At 40.8% G+C, this 20,493-nt stretch overlaps 1 protein-coding gene across 3 annotated transcripts in view; it reads left to right on the top strand.

Annotated features, from left to right (window-relative positions):
• Positions 1-20,493, top strand: part of LOC111520882 (matrilin-2) — a 178,700-nt gene that overhangs the window by 115,196 nt on the left and 43,011 nt on the right. For all 3 annotated transcript variants that reach the window (XM_026454937.2, XM_026454938.2, XM_023183973.2), the window contains exon 6: positions 5,637-5,759. In XM_026454937.2, coding sequence (XP_026310722.1) covers positions 5,637-5,759 — 123 coding nt within the window. The remainder of the gene's footprint in view (positions 1-5,636; positions 5,760-20,493) is intronic.

The following is a 20,493-nucleotide window of genomic DNA, read 5'->3' on the forward strand; positions in this document are numbered from 1 at the left end:
CTACATATGCAAACTCATGCTAGTCATTTTATTTTTATTTAAAACACATACATGTATACTTAGTAAAAATCACTTTTATGCTTTTTTAAAAATACTAATTTTAAGTTGAAGAAAAAAATATATTTACAAATCTTTTTTTTTTTTTTTTTGAGATAAGGTATAATTCTGTTGCCCAGATTGGAGTGCAGTGGCATGATCTTGGTTCACTGCAGCCTCAATCTCCCAAACTCAAGCAATCCTCCCACCTCAGCCTCCCGAGTAGCTGGGACCACGGGTGCACACCACCATGCCCAGCTAATTTTTGTATTTTTTGTAGAGATGGGGTCTTGCTATGTATCCCAGGTTGGTCTCGAACCCCTGGGCTCAAGCAGTCTGCCTGCCTCGGCCTTCCAAAGTGCTGGGATTATATAAACATATTTTTTTGCATAAACCATACCCATAATGTGTTGTCTATGATTTTTTAGTTTTGGTTTCTTTACATTGGAGCAAGGCTTTCAAGACATCTGTAAAGCAATCTAACAGCAGAACTCTTGTAAATTTTAGTGGAAAATTTCCCAATATTTTACATTTGTTTCATCCATGCCTGGTTCTATAGCAATTTTGGTTAGCAAATTGCTTTAATTTTTTCCAAAGCTTTCAACCTAATTTTTATTTTTAAAATCTCAATTTCTTTTCATGCTTATATTTTATTGGTTTTTATTTTATTTATTTATTTATTTTGAGACAGAGTTTCACTCTGTCACTCAGGCTGGAGTGCAGTGGCACAATCTCAGCTCACTGCAACCTCCGCCTCCTGGGCTCAAGCAATCCTCCCACCTCAGCCTCCAGAGTAACTGCAACAACAGGTGCCCACCATCATACCTGGTGAATTTTTGTATTTTTAGTAGAGACAGGGTTTCACCATGTTGGCCAGGCTGGTCTCGAGCTCCTGGACTTAAGCGATCCACCTGCCTTGGCTTCCCAAAGTGTTGAGATTACAGGTGTGAGCCGCCCAGTTTTTTTTTTTTTTTTTAAGATGTAGTCTTGCATTGTCGCCCAGGCTGGAGTGCAGTGGTGCGATCTCGGCTCACTGCAACCTCCAACTCCCAGATTCAAATGATTCTCCTGCTTCAGCCTCCTGAGTAACTGGGATTACAGGTGCCTGCCACCACGCCCAGCTAATTTTTGTATTTTTAGTAGAGACGGGGTTTCACCACGTTGGACAGGCTGGTCTTGAACTCCTGACCTTGTGATCTGCCTGCCTTGGCCTCTCAAAGTGCTGGGATTACAGGCTTGAGCCACCATGTCTGGCCCCAGCCCAGTTTTTATAATATTTAAATTACTTACAATAACATGTACAAATGACATATACAGGTTGGGAAACAAAAGCAACCTTGCCTCTAACAATGGCTCTCAAATGTTAGCAATGCCTCAGAATCACCTGGAGGGCTTGCTAAAACACGTATTCCCGGGTCCTACTCCCAAAGCTTCTGATCAGTAGGTCTGGGATGCAGCCTGAGAATGGGCATTACTGACAAGTTCTTAAGCGATAGTTGATGCAGTTGGTTCACAGACCACACTTTGAGAACCAATGTTTATAAAAATACATCTCAGTCAATGGAAGAAGTACACAGGTGTCCTAGAGCCCATGTGTTCCACCAAGGCTGCTTTATCAGCATACAAGCCAGCCATTGCGAGGCATGTACAGATGTTTTATTTTTATTTATTTTTATTTTTTGAGACGGAATCTCACTCCGTCGCCCAGGCTGGAGTGCAATGGTGCAATCTCGGCTCGCTGCAACCTCCGCCTCCTGGGTTCACACCATTCTCCTGCCTCAGCCTCCCGAGTAGCTGGGACTATAGGCGCCTGCCACCACACCCAGCTAATTTTTTGTCTTCTTTAGTAGAGACGGGGTTTCACTGTGTTAGCCAGGATGGTCTCGATCTCCTGACCTCATAATCCACCCGCCTTGGCCTCCCAAAGTGCTGGGATTACAGGCGTGAGCCACCATGCCCGGCCACAGGTGTTTAAAACACAGGTGTTCTAACTGCCTTGAGCGTGTAGCATGCCCTGGGTTATCAGGATTCATATGGTCAGAGGGAATGAAAGCATTGCTTGATCAGGAGTTGGCTAAAGAGTTATCAATTAAAAGAGCATCTTAGTACAACTTTCTTTTTTAAACACCTGAGCCAATGTGGATACTCTATTCTAAAACATTCTGGAAAAGGGGAGAGTTTAGAGTATGTGGCTTAGATCCGAAGCCTAAGCCAAGCCTTCAACACCTCTCTAATTATTACATTAGTCTAAATTATGGGGCCAGCATAATTATGAGGTATCCCTCTGAGGGACAGAAGTGGCCGGGCTCAGATTATAGCCCATGGTATAAGAGAGGATGTTCAAGAGAGAGGTAGAGTCTGAGTTTCTGACTTTTAGGTGTAGTGACCTGACCACTCATCATCGCAGCACCATCAATGTCCTATAAGTTGGAAGTCAGATCAGCGGCTCCTTTTTTTGTAGGGGATACTAAGAAGCGGGTGGCCATAGATAGGACTGGATGACTGACGGCAGGCACCCATATCCGGGATTGGGAGAGTTTCATGATGGTGAGTCGAGCCCAGCATGAGGAAGTTGAGGCTGGGGATTGTTGCCTGCTAACACAGGCCCATGCAGGCTCTGGTATGGCCAACTCCTTTGACAAACAGACTGGACCATGTGCCAGGGTTTAGCCTTCCTTGATCTCAGTGTTCCCAGTATCACCGTTGATTAATTTAATGATCCCTTGGTTCTTGAGAAATGAGAAATGAACTGTTAGAAGGAGGTGGTGCTAGCTCAGTCGTTATGACTCCACTCTAGCAAGCGGCTAACGTTCCCTGACGTTCAGACCCTGAGACGACATGAATGCCCTATCCCCAACATAATGACTTGTGAATTTAACCTGCAAATACTAGGTTCTACTAGAACTCTTTAGGGAGCTGAAGTTACAAAAACAATATTTTGACTGAAACTTTTTTTTTTTTTTTGAGACAGAGTGTTGCTCTGTCGCCCGGGCTGGAGTGTAGTGGTGCAATTTTGGCTCACTGCAACCTTCGTCTCCCAGGTTCAAGCAATTCTTCCTGCCTCAGCCTTCTGAGTAGCTGGGATTACAGGCACCCACCACCATGCCCAGCTAATTTTTGTATTTTTAGTAGAGACAGGGTTTCGCCATGTTGGCCAGGCTGGTCTCGAACTCCTGACCTCTGGTGATCCACCCGCCTTGGCCTCCCAAAGTGCTGGAATTACAGGCGTGAGCCACCACTCCCGGCCTGGACTGAAACTTAATGAAGCTTTGGAGCAAAAGAATAAACTTAACACAGGTTATTACCCTTTACAAATCTTTAGTGTTTCCCTTTGCATCTTTTTATTACTGTGCTAAATATGTCATTATCTTCTCCATGCGTGGTTTTGCTTTTTAAAATTTCACATGTGTATTAATTTTGTAGATTCTATTTCCTTGTTATTATTTACACACTTTTGATACTAATATATCCTAAAACATTGTAGGGAGTACTTTTTTTTTGAAAAGGGACTTGTCTTAAGCTCCTCAGCTCAAATGATTGCCCTGCCTCAGTCTCCCAAGTAGCTGGGATTTCCAAAAACTTTTTCTTTTTTTTTTTTTGAGACAGGGTCTTGCTCTGTCGACCCCAGAGTCGATCCTAGGTGCACTCTCTTTTTCTCATTTCATCTCTAACCCAACAGGAATCCTGTTAGCCCATCTTCAATATTTACCGGGTGTATTAGTTTGCTAGAGCTGTGCTCTGGTTTGGATATGGTTTATTTGGCTTCACCAGGTCTCGTGTTGAAATTTGATCTCTGTGGCCAGGCACATTGGCTCATGCCTGTAATCCCAGCACTTTGGGAGGCTGAGGCGAGTGGATCTCTTGAACTCAGGAGTTTGAGGCCAGCCTGGCCCACATGGCGAAACCCTGTTCCTATTAAAAATATAAAAATTAAATGGGTGTAGTGGTGCACACCTGTAGTCCCAGCTACTTGGACGGCTGAGGCAGGAGGATCGCTTGAATTCAGGAGGTTGAGGCTGCAGTGAGCAGAGGTGGTGCCACTGCACTCCAGCCTGGGTGACAAACTGAGACCCTGTCTCAAAAAAAAAAAAAAAAAAGAAAAAAGAGAAAATAAATTTGATCCCCAGTGTCAGAGGTGGGGCCTGCTGGGAGGTGTTTGGGAACACCAGTCATATTAATTACAGCTCACCACCCTAACGAGCACATTTTAACTTGGTTACTTCTGCGAAGACCCTATTTCCAAATAAGACCACATTAGTAGGTACCAGGGTTTAGGACTCCAACATGTCTTTTTGGGGGACACAATTCAACCCATACCTTCCAGAACACCACTGCCCCTCATCCCCTGCAACATCCTGGTTTAAGCCTCCACCCATCCCCCCTGGGATCACTGGAGTCACTTCCTTACTGGTTTTCCACTCTCACATTTGCCCTCTCAGTCTATTCTTGACTCATGGGTCCAGAGCCCTGCAGTGACTCCCAACTCATTCAGACTAAAAGCTGAGGTCCTTGCATGGCCCATGGGTCCCTCCTGACTGCCCCCTTCTCATCTCCTACCTCTCTCCCTCCTCCAGCCACCCTGGCCTCTTTGCTGATCCTCCAGCCCATCAAGCAGAGTCCCACCTCTTGGCCTTCACACTTGCTGTTTCTTTTGCCCAAGATACTATCTCCCAGATACCCTCATGGCTCGTATGTTAGTCAGCACTATTCCTAACCACCCACCTTCTCAGAGAGGCCTTTCCTGACCACCTCTATTACATCCCACCGGCTACCCACTCCCCCACTGATCCTGCTCCTATTCATTGTTTTGTTTTTCTCCAGAATTTTCTTTATTTCCTAATAGTCTATGCTATTTACTTATTTTATTTCTTGTCTGTTCCCCAGTTCCACCATCATTATCCAAATGTAAGCTCCTCGGGCTGGAATTTTGGATTATTTTGTTACTCGTTCTATCCCTAGCACCTAAAACAGGCCCTGGCCCATAGTAGGTACTCAGGAAATATTTGTGGAACTAATGAAAAATCAGCCAGTGTATTTTCTCATACATTATTAAACCATTTACCCTTATTCAATGTTCATCTTATTTTCTAGGATTTTTTGTTGTTGTAAACAACACTATTAATAGCTTATTGTATGTAATTTCACCCTTTTCCCAGCTGTTTCTTTGGGTTTCACATCCAGGGTGAACATTGTCAAATTGCCTTCTGAAAGGATCTTTCTCAATTTATAATGCCCCCACCATTAATAACACTGCTGCCTTTCTACCACTGGGTTTTCTCTCATCTTATTTTTGCCAGTTTACTAGCTGTAAGTGCACCTTGTGATGATTTTGATTTGCAGTTCTTTAACTTTTAAATACAATAGTTCACTTGTTCTTTAGTTTATCTTCCTGTATGAATTGCCTGATATAGACTCCTGATTTTTTTTTTTTTTTTTTTTTGAGGAGGGCAGAGACCTTGAGTTCATATCTGTTTATCCTACTCTTTTTGGGGGCAATAATATTAATCCTAGTTAATGTCTGTCATCAGTATGCCCTCATCCTACCTTTCCCTTTTCCTCCGTTTGCATTTCTAATTCTGAATGTGTTTTATTCTCTCCAGCTGTGGACTACTGTGCTTCAGAAAACCACGGATGTGAACATGAATGTGTAAATGCTGATGGCTCCTACCTTTGCCAGTGCCATGAAGGATTTGCCCTTAACCCAGATAAAAAAACGTGCACAAGTAAGTTACACACATACGCACACACAGAGAAATGTTGATGTTATTGCTGTGGTAACTATGGCCATGGAAATCTCTCAAGTATAGATTAGCATATAATTATGTCATGGGGGTCTAATACCTTTTGCCCCATTCCTCTTCTCTCAGGACTTTCATGACTTGGCTTAAGACCATAGACCACTGTATCTCAACATCACTATTCAGGGAATATGATGAAGGTACCATGACTGTTCCTTCAGCATCTGCTGAGCATGCTGACAATCAGACGAACTTACTTCATGCTAACTCAGCCTGACTGTGCCCATCAGCACTAACAGGGCTTGAAATGTTTTCATTGAAGCTTTGTGGCTTGTGGGCTTTAGCTCTGACTCCACACAAGAAAATCGCTGAGCCAAAAAGAATCGTAAGTGGTTTCTTCTGGTGGATGGCAGTTTGCAAAGAACTGCTCATTTTTTGTTTGAGATATTTAGTTCGATTTGATTTTAACTATATACATAAAAATCAGAATTAATTTCAGCTCCCAAAATCTGAACATAAAACTCTATAAATTAAAGATGATCATTAGTTTTGCAAAAAAGATAATAACTAGTTGCAAAAAGATTCCAAAAGTGTTCTATTAAATATAAAGGTACATCAGGAGACTTAAGGGATTGTGTATGGATTATTATCCTTCTATAGGGAGGATCGCTTGAGAAAAGCTTGTTTTTTAAGTATTAGGGCCAAGCATTTATAAAAAGTGAACTTTAATAACAGTCTAGAATAAGGTAAGGCACCTCAGAGACATGCATCAGTGAGAAAACAGGATTTTAATTCATAAAAAGTTCAGGTAGGTACCTACAACCTTTCTAAAATGCTAAAATGTATTCATTATGTAAAACAGGATACGTCTGCACAAAACCTTTTTCAACATAAACTTACTTCCTACTCTTCAATACCTAAATGTCAGCAGCTTACAAACACCAGAGCTGGAGGTGTGGGTGATGTATGGAACTATAAGGGACACATTAGGTCAAAAGCATACATTTCTGGAGCCCCAGCCATGTGCCAATAGAAATGAATAAGGCAAGGTCGTTAATGGAGAAGATACTGTGGCTGAGTCTTGGAAGTGGAGCTGTCATTCATTAGGCAGAAAAGGGTGAGGTGGGGGTTCCAGGAGAAGGAAAGAAGTCGAAGATGTGAACCGGGCAGAGAACTGTAGTCTCCATGCCCCGTGCATGACTGGAGTATACTGTGGTTTATTTGTTTTGTTTATTGAAAGAGTAAGTAAATGAATGAGTGGGCTTTTGTGTTCCTGGTCTCCCTTCCCTTCTGAATATTCTGAACTATAAAATAGCAGCCTGGGCTGTCGTTGTGGTTGGGGAGTTGTGGTTGTTGGGCTGATGAGTCAGTGTTCCTCATCAAAGAGGAGGTCGTGGGCTGTCAGCAGCCAGCCTTGGTTCCAATCCCAGCTTCTCTGCTTTTTCTCTTGGTGATCTTGGGCAAGTTATTTATGCCTCAGTTTCCTCAGTTACCATAGAGAATGATAATACTGCCTACTACATAGCATTATTCTTTCCTTTTTTTTTTTGACACTGGGTCTTACTTGATGTCACCCAGGCTGGAGAGCAGTGATGCAATCTCGGCTCACTGCAACCTCCACCTCCTGGATTCAAGCGATTCCCCCACCTCAGCCTCCCGAATGGCTGAGACTATAGGCTCGCACCACCACACCCAGCTAATTTTTTTGGTATTTTTTGATAGCAATGGTGTTTCACTATATTAGCCAGGCTGGTGTCTAATCCCTGACCTCAAGAGATCCACCCACCTCAGCCTCCCAAAGTGCTGGGAATACAGGCATGAGCCAGAGCACCCGGCCATAGCATAATCTTGAAGACTAAATGAGGCTGGGCACAGTGGCTCCCGCCTGTAATCCCAGCACTTTGGAAAGAGAAGCAGGAGGATTACTTGAGCCCAGGAGTTTGAGGCCAGCCCTGGTAATATGGAGGGACCCTATTTCTACAAAAACTTTTTTTTTTTTTTTAATTAGCCAGGCATGGTGACAAGTGTCTGTACTCCCAGCTACTTGGGAGGCTCAGGTGGGAAGACCACTAGTTGAGCCTGGGAGGCTGGGGCTGTAGTGAGTCATGATGGCACCACTGCACTCCAGCCTGGATGACCCAGTAAGACCTTGTCTTAAAAAAAAAAAAAAAAAAAAGGCTAAAAAGGGGCGATGTAGGCTTCAAAGACTTTATTTCTTTATTTATTATCATTATGTTTTTTAGAAATAGGATCTTGCTCTATCACCCATGCTGGAGTGTAGTGGTGCAGTCCTAGCTCACTGCAGCTTCCAACTCCTGGGCTCAAGCAATCCTCCCACCTCAGCCTCCCAAAGTGCTGGAATTATGGTCACCATGAGCCACCACACCTGGTCTCCAAAACCCTAAATTTTTATTTATTGTGCATATACCACATGTCTGGGCTAAGTTTAAAGGTGCATAAACCGTTCAGGATTTCTACTGTAGGCTGGTGAGGGACCCTAGCCATAGCCACACTGAGTAGCTGAGTCATGGTGCCAGGAGTTATGTGACCAACAGCCTACAGTATGATGCAACCAGGACCACAGCAGGAGTTAGAGGAAGGAGACCAGTTAGACCAGAACAGGTGAGATGCTGCCTTGCAAGGATGAGGGCTGGAGAAAAACACATGGCCTAGCCAGTCTCCTACCTGCCTCTCCAGACTGCACCCCCTGGCTGGGGTCACCTGATTTCTACCCCAGCACCAGCCCTAGTTCCCAGAGTGGCACCCTCTTCCCCACCCTGTGGCTCAGCATGCCTCCTGTCCCAGATCCCCAGCCCAGGGTGGTGCAGGCAAGGAGAGTGTTGGAGCCCTGGAATCAGACCCTGGAAGTAGATACCGCAGCCTAGGGGGACTGGGAGAGGAGGTTTGGCTAGGAGCCACGGGAGGGGCTGATCCAGCTGTGAGGTCTCACCAGCTAGGCAGCGAGCCCAGCAGTGCAGTTGTCAGAATCAAGACCCAGAAGTGGGCCGCCCCAATGCGTGGGCAGGGAAGAGTGCTGGGAGATCGGAGGGTTCCGGCAGGCAGCCTCAGGGCAGTACATCCCTTAGAAGAGCCCTCTTCCCACCATGCTTGGGGTGGGCAGGAGCCAGACCCCGGAGGAGGGAGACAAGAGGAAGAGAGGAGACAGAGTACTTGGAAAGCTAAAAGTAGAAAGTAAGGCAAAAGCCCAGTCGTAAGAATGAAACACTCAGGAGTGCTCCAGATCTGTGGCGGGGACAAGAACTGATAAACAGGGACCAGTTAAAATTACAGAAACAGGATAGAGGCAGAAGCTCAGAACCGAGGCGGCCACCCTGTTAGTACGAAGGCCTCCCACTGGCTTCCAGCCAAGACAGCCTGGCTACTGCTCTGACGTTGAAAGATTTTTTTTTTTAATTCTACTTCTTATAAACTTGCAAAAAATAAAATAAACTCAGTTTCTTAAATTTCAGCCTATATTTTTAACCAAAAGTATATTTGAAAGCAAATCCAATTAGTACGTATGCAATTATTGTCTAAAAAATGTAGACTAGTCAATGTAATAAACCAAGCATGGTTAATTTATGATTAACCCAAAATGTACATAATAGGGCTTCATGTTCATGAACTAGTACTATAATTTGAAATCTGTAAGTGTTGTTCAAAAAAGCACTACCTTTATATCAATTTCTTACCTTAGAGCAGCCCATCCAAAGCTAGAGGGGAGAAAGGTGGAAACAGGTACCATCAGTTTGCAAAATGTTAGGAAGACTTTTTTTTTTTGGTATTGTTGTAAAACATACATAATAGAAAATTTACCGCTGTACCCATTCAGTGGCATTAAATACATTCACATTGTGAAAAACACATATCTTAGCCTGTCTCCTTCCTGCCTCTCCAGACCACACCCCTTGGCTGGGGTCACCTGATTTCCACCCAGCTATAACTATCCTCACCATCCATCTCCAGAAATTTTCATCATCCCAAACTGAAACACTGTACCCATTGAACAATAACTCCCCATTGCCTGCCCTGCCAACCACCATTCTACTTTCTGTCTGTGAATTTCACCACTCTCGGTACTTCATGTAAGTGGGATTGTACGGTATTTGTCCTTTGCTGTCTGACATATTTCACTTAGCATAACGTCCTCAAGGTTTATCTGTGTTGTAGTATATATCAGAATTTCCTTCCTTTTTAAGACTGCATAGTATTCAGTTGTATGTATATACCCCATTTTGTTTATTCATCTGTTGATGGACATTTGGCCTACTTCCATCTTTTGCCTATTGTGAATAATGCTACTATAAACATGAGTGTTCCAGTCCTTGCTTTCAGTTCTTGTGGGTTTTTATACCCAGAAGTGGAATTGCTGGTCATCTGGTAGCAAGACTTTTTGAGATCTAAATTGAAACCCTTACTCTTTAGCCAAGCATGAGAAAGAACACTCTCAGATATCCAGGGTCTTTTCACCAGAAAGATCTATAGAGGACTTCAGTCCGCTGGACAGGGATTCATGTTTTTGGTAGCAAGGAGACTGTGGGCTTTGAGTCTAATGCTCAATCATCTAATGCCTGTAATGATGCATAAAGGCAATTGTGGACACCATCTTTTGCATGTTGCCATTTATTATTTTCGTACTTGGAGGTCATTATGTTCATTGATTTTCAGTCTCCAGTGATAACTTGGTTGACGTTTCCATCCTTATTTTTCAAACAAGAATGCTCTGCACAGAGTAAGGCACTGAATGGATATGTTTGTGTTTGCACTAAAAACAAAACACAGAAGGAAATAAACTTTTTAAAATAGAGATGATGTCTGCTATGTTGCTCAGGTTGGACTAGACCTCCAGACCTCAAGTGATTCTGCCAGCTTGGCCTCCCAAAGTGCTGAGATGAGCCACCATTCCTGGCCGGAAATAATTTTATACTGAATCAGCAATAGAAGAACTACAAAGTATCGATTGTCAGGTTTCTTGGCCAGGGCATAGTTAACATACTGAGTGCCACTACCTTCCTACAGCCTGTAATATGCCACTTTTGTGACTCCCTATGTGCATAAATCAAACACTTTCAGCTGGAAGAAGCCTTAAAGTTCAACCTAGTTCTTGCCCAACTATCCATCCTACAATACCCTCACTGTGCCATCATCCAACCTGCACTTGAATATCCCCACTGACAGGATATTCACTATACCCCATGGCAGTTCATTCCACTTTGTATAGCTCTGACTCTTAGAAAGTGATTCCCTAGACGGAGCTGATATCTATTTCCTTTCTCTTAGAAATGAACAAAACAAATTTGGCTACTTGCATTCTTTGTGGCCACTAAGAATGAGTCATATGAGAGTAAATTTATTTCATTTAGTAGACTAGCCAGACATGGAAAATGTAGTAGCGACTATCTAAACTTTAATAAGCATTTGACCAATTTGTGTGTGGAGAAATTTGTGCTCAAGGAATGATTGGTTGGGTGTGTAACTGGCCAAATGTCTGTAACCACAGGATGCTGATTGTTGAACTGAGATCCTCCTAGAAGGAAGTTTTTAAACAGTTTGCTGGGAAGAAGCCTTATGGAGGGCATGAGGGCTGTCTTTCATTCGTAATGTCCCCCATTCCTTCTTGGTGTGCAATGTTTATCTAAACCCTCAAAAAACACACTCCAGTAAGAGTAATACCAATAACCTTTATTCATTCCACAAAATATTTGTTGAGTAGCTACTATGTGTCAGATATGATTGTAGACACTGGGCATGTAGTAATAAATTATACAGACCAAAAAAACCCCACCAATATCTGTCCTTATGGAGCCTACATTCTATTGGAGCAGGATAAGAGAATACTACAGGTCTCAACAGCAAAGTAATACTAGCCTTTGATTAAAGATTTGAAGGCAGTGACAGAGGGAGGAAACCTCAGGCAGAGGTAGAAATGAAATTCTATGAAATAAAATGATCTGTGATACTATCACACAGCACCAGTACAAAATGGATATTGTTTTAGTCCATTTGTGTTGCTATAAAGGAACACCTGAGACTGGGTAATTTATAAAGAAAATAAGGTTTATTTGGCTTATGATTCTGCTGGCTGGAAGATTGGGCATCTAGTGAAAGCCTAAGGCTGCTTCCACTCACAGCGGAAGGTGATGTGGAGCCGACCTGTGCAGAGGTCACATGGTGAGAGAGGAAGCAAGAGAGAAAGGATGGGGAGGTGCCAGGTTCTTTTTAACAACCAGCTCTCATGAGAACTAACAGAGCCAACGTACTCATTACTGTGAGGACAGCACCAAGCTATTCATCAGGGATTCCCCACCAGGACCCAAACACCTCCCATTAAGCCCCACCTCCAACACTGGGGATTAAATTTTAACATGAAGTTTATGGGAACAAACATCCAAACTGTAGCAGATATGTACCTGAAGATATATATATTGTTTTCAGCAATGTTCCCTGATTATTTTCTTCTGTAAATCACAGGACACTTCCTATATGGTCCTTTTTTTTTTTTTTTTTTTTCTTTTCTTTTTTTTTTTTTTTTAGACGGAGTCTAACTGGTCGCCCAGGCTGGAGTGCAGTGGCCCTATCTCGGCTCACTGCAAGCTCTGCCTCCCGGGTTCACACCATTCTCCTGCCTCAGTCTCCCAAGTAGCTGGGACTACAGGTGCCTGCCACCACACCCGGCTAATTTTTTGTATTTTTAGCAGAGATGGGGTTTCACCGTGTTAGCCAGGATGGTCTCGATCTCCTGACCTCATGATCCACCCGCCTCTGCCTCCCAAAGTGCTGGGATTACAGGTGTGAACCATGGCACCCGCCCATTGTTCTTTTTTGTATATTATTTGGGCCATTTTCCATGGCAACTAGTTTCACAATTACAAATGTGTACATTTATTTTTAGTACCTTTTTTTCTGATTACAAAAGTAATACAGGCTCGTTGAGGGAAACTGGTTCCTATAGAAATGCAATTCTATGAAATAAAATGATTTGTGATGCTATCACCCAGAGAAAACCATTGTTTTTGTGTTTCATTTTGTTTTGTGAGACGGGGTTCTCACCGTGTTGCCCAGGCTGGTCTTGATCTCCTCAGCTCAAGCAGTCCTTCTGCCTCAGCCTCCCAAGTGTTGAGATTATGGGCGCACACTGCTGCACCTAGCTGATAACCATTGTTTATGCCAATTTGGAACATTTCTCTCCAGTCTTTTTTAATGTATGTATATGGATTTATTTTTATAGAGTTGAGATCATGTAGTATAACAATAAATCATAAGCATTTTGACATGTCACTTCAACGTTATCAAAAACATTTTAATGTCTGTGTAAAATTCTATTAAAGGTATATGTCAGAATGTATTCAGGTTTTTTTGGCTGCTCAAATAGTATTGTGATAAACATTCTTATGCTTGAATCTCTTTTTTCTGATCATTTTCTTAGGAACACAACAAAAAAGAAAATTTATTGAGTCAGAGGCTATTAACATTTTTAAGGCTTTTGATACATATTCAAAATTATTTTCCAAAAACGTTGTACCGATTTATACTCTACCATAAGTGTTTAAGGAGCAATTTTTATTTTTAAATTAAATTATTTATGATTTCAATAGGTTTTTGGGGAACAGGTGGTGTTTGGTTACATGGACAAGTCCTTTAGTGGTGATTCTGAGATTTTCAGTACACCCATCACCTGACCAGGATATGTAATACCGAATGTGTAGCCTTTTATTCCTCACCACCCTCCCACCCCAAGTCCATTGTATCATTCTTATGCCTTAAAGCTTAGCTCCCATTTAAAAGTGAGAAGTGGGATATTTGGTTTTCCATTCCTGAGTTACTTCACTTAGAATAATGGTCTCCAACTCCTTCTAGGTTGCTGCAAATGTCATTATTTTGTTCCTTTTTATGGCCGAGTAGTATTCCATGGTGTATATAGACACTATATTTTCTTTATCCACTTGTTGATTGATGGGCATTGGGGCTGGTTCCATATTTTTGCAATTGCAAATTGTGTTGCTATAAACATGGGTATGCAAGTATCTTTTTCATATAATGACTTATTTTCCTCTGGGTAGATACTCAGTAGTGGGACTGCTGGATCAAATGGAAGATCTACTTTTAGTTCTTTGAGGAATCTCCACACTGTTTTCCATAGTAGTTGTACTAGTTTACATTCCCACCAGCAGTGAAAAAGGAATTTGTCTATTTCATCTTAACACATGGACACATGGTAGGGAACAACACACACTGGGGCCTGTAGCAGGAAGCGGGAGAGGGAAAGCATCCAGAAGAATAGCTAATAGATGCTGGGTTTAATACCTGGGTGATGCGCTGATCTGTGCAGCAAACCATCATGGCACATATTTACCTAACAAACCTGCACATTCTGCACATGTACCCTAGAACTTAAAAGTTGAAGAAAAAAAAGTGTTTCTTAAGGGGGCAACTTTAAAATATTTTGCTGATTTTCTAGGAGAAAATTTATTCTTTATGCTTTTTTATCATGTCTTTAATACCTGTTCTTCATAAAATTATCCAATTATATATATATCTAATTTATAAATGTATATTTATTGGTGTTATTATTTGATTAATGAATATTTTCCAATATAAGTGATTGTAAGGGAATCCTACAAATTTCATGAAGCAAGAACTGTGCCTCTTTGTTCAGTGCTGATCCTAGTGCCTGCCCCATGGTGAATGCTCAGGAGTGTTTACTGAATGAATGAATAGACAGGGAACTGAACATGTCTTCATACATGAGACATTGAAGAGAGAGGGAATAATAAAGATCTGAGCTAAAATAAAAGGAATAGAAGACATAAAAGCAATAGAGAAAATTGGTAAAAACCAAAATGTGGTTTTTTTAGAAGATTAAAAATATTGATAAATGTCTAACCAGACTAGTCAAGGAAGAAAAAAGAGAGAAGACACAAATTACTAATATCAGGAATGAGAAAGTGGACATCAATACATATCCTACAAACTTTGAAGGATAATACAGGCCAAGCATGGTGGATCATGCCTGTAATCTGAACACTTTGGGAGGCCAAAGCAGGAGGATCACTTGAGGCAAGGAGTTCAAGACCAGCCTGGGCAACATAGAGCCCATCTCCACCAAAAAAAAAAATATATATATATATATATACACACACACACACACACATACATGCATACACACATACATATAGATGTATACACACATACATATACATGTATACACACACACATATATATATACAGAAAAATCATGAACAAATTTATGCCAATAACTTTGACAACTTAGATGAAATGAACAAATTCCTTGAAAGACCAAGAATAAATAGAGGCTGGGCATGGTGGCTCATACCTGTAATCCCAGAACTTTGGGAGGCTGAGGTGGGAGGATTGCTTGAGGCCAGGAGTTCTAGATCAGCCTGAGCAACATAGCAAGACCCCATCTCTACAAAAAATAAATTAACTGGGCAAGGTAGCAAGTGCCTGTAGTCCCAGCTACTCAAAAGGCTGAGGCAGAAGGGTTGCGTGAGCCTGGGAGGTTGAGGCTTCAGTGAGCCATGATCACACCACTGCACTCCAGCCTGGGCAACAGGGTAAGACCCTGTGCCCTGACAGACTGGAAAAAAAAAAAAAAAAAAAAAGTCTGAATAGATCTCTATCTATTAAAAGAAATGGAATGTGCACTTTAAAACCTTCCCACAGAGAAGACTTCAAACCTAGTTGGCTTAACTGGTGAATTCTACCAAACATTTGAAGAAAAACTAATACTAATTCTACACAAATTATTCCAAAAAATTGAAGAGGAAAAACAATTTTCAACTCATTCTATGAGGCTATCATTGCCCTGATGCCCAAATCAGAAAAGAAAGACATAAAAAAAGAAAACTATATACAAATATGTCTCATGAAATACCTGCAAAACTTCTTTAAATAGTTTCTAGCAATCAAATTTAACAATATATTAAAAAGTACAATACATCATGACCAAGTGAATTCCAGGAATTCAAAGTTGGCTTAACATTCAAAACTCAATCGATGTAATTCATAATATTAACATACTAAAAAGCCATCTCAATAGATGCAGAAAAGACATTGGATAAGATCTGACATTCATTTATTCTTTAAATAAACTTTCAGCAAATTAGGAATGAAGGTAACTGCCTCAATCTGATAAAGTACATCAATGAAAAAACCATCAGCTAACATCATACTTAATAGTGAAAGACATTGCTTTCTTTCAGGAATAAATTTTCTTTTCCTTTCAGGAACAAAATTTCTTTTCAGATCAGGAATAAAACAATGTCCACTCATACCATTTCTATTTAATATTATACTGGAAGTTCTAGCCGGTGCAATAAGACAGAGAAAGATAAATAAATGATACTTAGATTGTAAAAAAAACCCCATCTTTATTAACAGATAACACGATCACCTATGTAGAAAATCCAATGGAATCTACAAAAAAGCTACTAGAACTTTTAATAGCAAGTGAATTTATCAAGGTTGCAGGACACAAAATTAGTATACAAAAATAAGTTTTATATACTTACAATGGACAATCAAACTATAAAATTTAAAAAATACCTTTCAGACTGGGCGCGGTGGCTCATGCCTGTAATCCCAGCACAATGGGAGACCAAAGTGGGCGGATCACTTGAGGTCAGGAGTTTGAGACAAGCCTGGCCAACGTGGTGAAACTTTGTCTCTACTAAAAATACAAAAATTAGCCAGGCATGGTGGCAGGTGCCTGTAATCCTAGCTACTTGGGAAGCTGAGGCAGGGGAATTGCTTGAACCCAGGAGGCAGAGGTTTCAGTGAGCTGAGATTGCGCCACTGCATTCCAGCCTGGGTGACAGAGCAAGACTCTGTCAAAAAAAAAAAAAAAAAAGACAAGCCTCTCAATAAAAATGGGCAAAATATTTGAATAGACACTTCACCAAAGAATATATGGAGGTGGCAAAGAAGCATATGAAAATATATTCAACAACATTAGCCATTAGGTAAATACAAAGTGAAGTCATATTGAGATAATCATACCCACTAAAATGACTGAAATTACCAAATGTTGATGAGGATATGGAGCAACTGGAACTCTCATAAATTGCTGGTGGGAATGTTTAAGCAGTTAAGCATACATGTCCCATATGACTCAGCCATTATGCAAGAGGAATGAAAGCATATGTACACACAAAAACTTGCACATTAATGTTCATAGCTGCTTTATTTGTGATAGCCCCAAACTGGAAACAGGTAAACAGCCCTTCAGCAAGTGAATGGATAAACAAATTGTGTTGTAGTCACATAGTGAAATACTACTCTGCAATAAAAAGGAACAAACTATTGACACCCATATGAATATGGATGAATCTCAAAATAATTATGCTGAATGAAAGAAACCAGACCAAAAAGAATACATACTATATGATTACATTTATTTAAAATTCCGTAGGGAGATAAAAAAAGAAGATAAAAATAAAATTCTAGAAAATGCAAACTGATTTATCTGGATAGAAGATAAATGGTTATTTGGGACTGGAGAGGGTGGGGAAGAATGAATTAGAAAGGGGCAGGAGGAAAGTTTTAAGAGTAATACATATGCTCGTTATTTTGATTGTGGCGATGGTTTCATGGCAGGATACATATGCAAAATGCATCAGATTGTTTTTCTTGAGTATGTGCAGTTTGGTTTTTGTTAATTATACCTCATAAAAACTAAAAACAAGTAGAAGAGACTGTATTATTCCAAAATTGCTATGCCATAAAACACAAAGAGAGGCTACGGAAATGTTCTGGCCCATCACTATCCAGTGGGACACTCTGGTTGATGGAATGCTCTGTTTGCATCAGACAGTACAGTAGTCAGGAGCCATATGTGGCCATTGAGCACTTGAGATACAGCCAGTGCAACCCAGCAACTGAATTTTTGTTTCGTTTTTTTGTTGTTGTTAGAGACAGGCTCTTGCTTTGTTGCCCAGGCTGCAGTGCAGTGGTACAGTCATAGCTCATAGCTCACTACAATCACCAACTCCTGGGCTCATAAGATCCTCTGGCCTCAGCCTCCCTTGTAACTGGGACTATAGGCAGGTGCCACCATGCTCAGCTAGCTTAAAAAAATTATTCTTTTGCCGGACGCAGTGGCTCATGCCTGTAATCCTAGCATTTTGGGAGGCTGAGGCGGGTGGATTGCCTGAGTTCAGGAGTTTGAGAACAGCCTGGGCAATACAGTGAAACCCTGTCTCTACTAAATTACAAAAAATTAGCTGGGCTTGGTGGCGTGCGCCTGTAGTCCCAGCTACTCAGGAGGCTGAGGTAGGAGAATTGCTTGAACCTGGGAGGCGGAGGTTGCAGTGAGCTGAGATTGTGGCACTGCACTCCATCCTGGGCAACAGAGCGAGACTCCATCTCAAAAAAAAAAAAAAAAAAAAAAAAAGAAATAGGGTCTTGCTGTGTTGCTCAGGCTGGTCTCAAATTTCTGGGTTCAAGCAATCCTCCAGCCTCAGCTTCACAAAGCACTGGGATTACAAGCATGAGCCACCACCCCTGGCTGAATTTTTATTGTTATTTCATTTTAATCAATTTTAATTTAAATAGACATATTAGGCAGCATGGTTCTAGATTAAGGGAGACTAAGCAGATACGAAAACAAAATACAGTCTCTGACTCTAGACTAGATCCTGTACTGGAAGGTGAAAAATGCTATGATGAACATAATTAAGTCAACTGACAAGATTAGAATATGGATGGTAGATTAAATGTAAGTATTGTATCAATGTAAACTTATGAAATTTATAACCATACTGCAGTTATATAAGAGAATATCCCTCCTCTTAGGAAACACAGACTGTTTTTAAGGGAAAGGACCAGAATGTATATAATGTACCCTCACATAGGTCAGAGAGATGACCAAGTAATCACAAGAATGGGGTAAAATGTTAACAAAGGTGAATCTGGATAAAGAGTATATAAGTGTTTCTTGTACTTGTAAGCTTGAAATTGTTTTAAAAAAGAAAGATTTTTTAAATGCCTTTATATATGACTATGGTATTGCAATTATATTGTTTATAAAGACTCCCAGTGTTTTAAAGCTACATTATGAAGCATTTATGGACAAAACAATACAATGTCTGGGCCAGGTGTGGTGGTTCACTCCTGTAATCCCAGCACTTTGGAAGGCTGAGGCAGGTGGATCACAAGGTCAGGAGTTCTAGACTAGCCTGGCCAAGATGGTGAAACACCATCTCCACTAAAAATACAAAAATTAGCTGGGTGTGGTGGCAGACGCCTGTAATCCCAGCTACTTGGGAGGCTGAGGCAGTAGGATTGCCTGAACCCAGGTGGCAGAGGTTGCAATGAGCCAAGATTGCACCACTGCACTCCAGCCTGGGTGTTAGGGTGAGACTCCATCTCAAAAAAAAAAAAAAAAAAAATTAGTCAGGCATGGTGGCACCCACCAGTAATTCCAGCTACTCGGGAAGCTGAAGCAGGAGAATTGCTTGAACCTGGGAGGTGGAGGTTGCAGTGAGCCTAGATTGCACCATTGCACGTCAGCCTGGGCAACAGAGCGAGACTCTGTCTCAAAATACATAATAATAATAATAATAATAATAATAATAATAATAATAATAGTAATAATAACAATACAATGTCTGGGGTTTGCTTCAAAGTAATGTGGGATCTTACTATAGAGAGTTGGAATGTAGTTGAAAGCAGAGCAGCTATAGATTGATTCTCCTGAAGCTGGGTGATATGTGCATGGATTTATTATACTACTCAGTCCATTTTTGAAATTGGACATGATTGTATATTTTGCTTAATGCTTCCATAAGTTTAAATTGGGAAAAATTGGCATCTTACTCAACATTTTTTCCTTTCAAGAATATTGTATATCTTTCCCTTACTCAGTTTGTTTCCTCTGGTGTGGATTGGGAACTCTCATTTATACCAAATTATTTATTAGGAAGATTATTTATGCAGTTCAAATGTTCCTTAAAATAATAAAAACCCTCATCAAAACAAAGACTCCTTTTAAGATTCCATCAGTGGTCATTTATTTCAAGCAATTTTAAACAATGTTTTCAAGTTCCACTCTGGGAAAATACTTTGCTCAGATTCTGCAATAAAAGTTTATTTCCATATTTAAAAATACTTATACAAAAAATACGAAAAAAAAGAAATAAAAAATAAAGAACAAAAACAAAAAAATACACAAGTAAAATTTCTTTATGACAAATTTCATGAAATACTTTTAAAAACAATATTTTGGTTTAAATTAGTGTATCCCTAGAGGTCACATTCTCTGTGAATCTTGAGGTAAAGATCCTGTTTATGTGCAGTCGAGCCCAGTAAAGTAACCAGGAGGTGTTCTGAACTCAGAGTATTTATGCTTTTCACTCCTAGGCCTTATTTTTCCCAGGAGATGAGTTTGTGTCTTATTGTTTGGCTTACTGTTTGGTGGGTATAAGTGGTTTGGAGTTTGGCTTTGGGAACGTTTAATTGTTTTAATTGCTTAAATTCAGTAAAACACTCAGCTAAACCATTCTCAGCCTACAGTCTGGCAAATACCCCATTTTCATTTTAGTGGCTCTTACATGAATTAAGACAAGGACAGCATGTTCACAAATCTGTTGGTTGCATAAACGTTTTTTAATATATCAGGAAGTTTGTCTTTGCCTAGCAGAAGAGTCCAGGTATAATAACAATAATAATAATAGAAGGAGGAGGAGGAGGAGGAGGAGGA

Source organism: Piliocolobus tephrosceles, chromosome 7, assembly GCF_002776525.5.
Source record: "Piliocolobus tephrosceles isolate RC106 chromosome 7, ASM277652v3, whole genome shotgun sequence".
NCBI classification, from domain to species: domain Eukaryota; kingdom Metazoa; phylum Chordata; class Mammalia; order Primates; family Cercopithecidae; genus Piliocolobus; species Piliocolobus tephrosceles.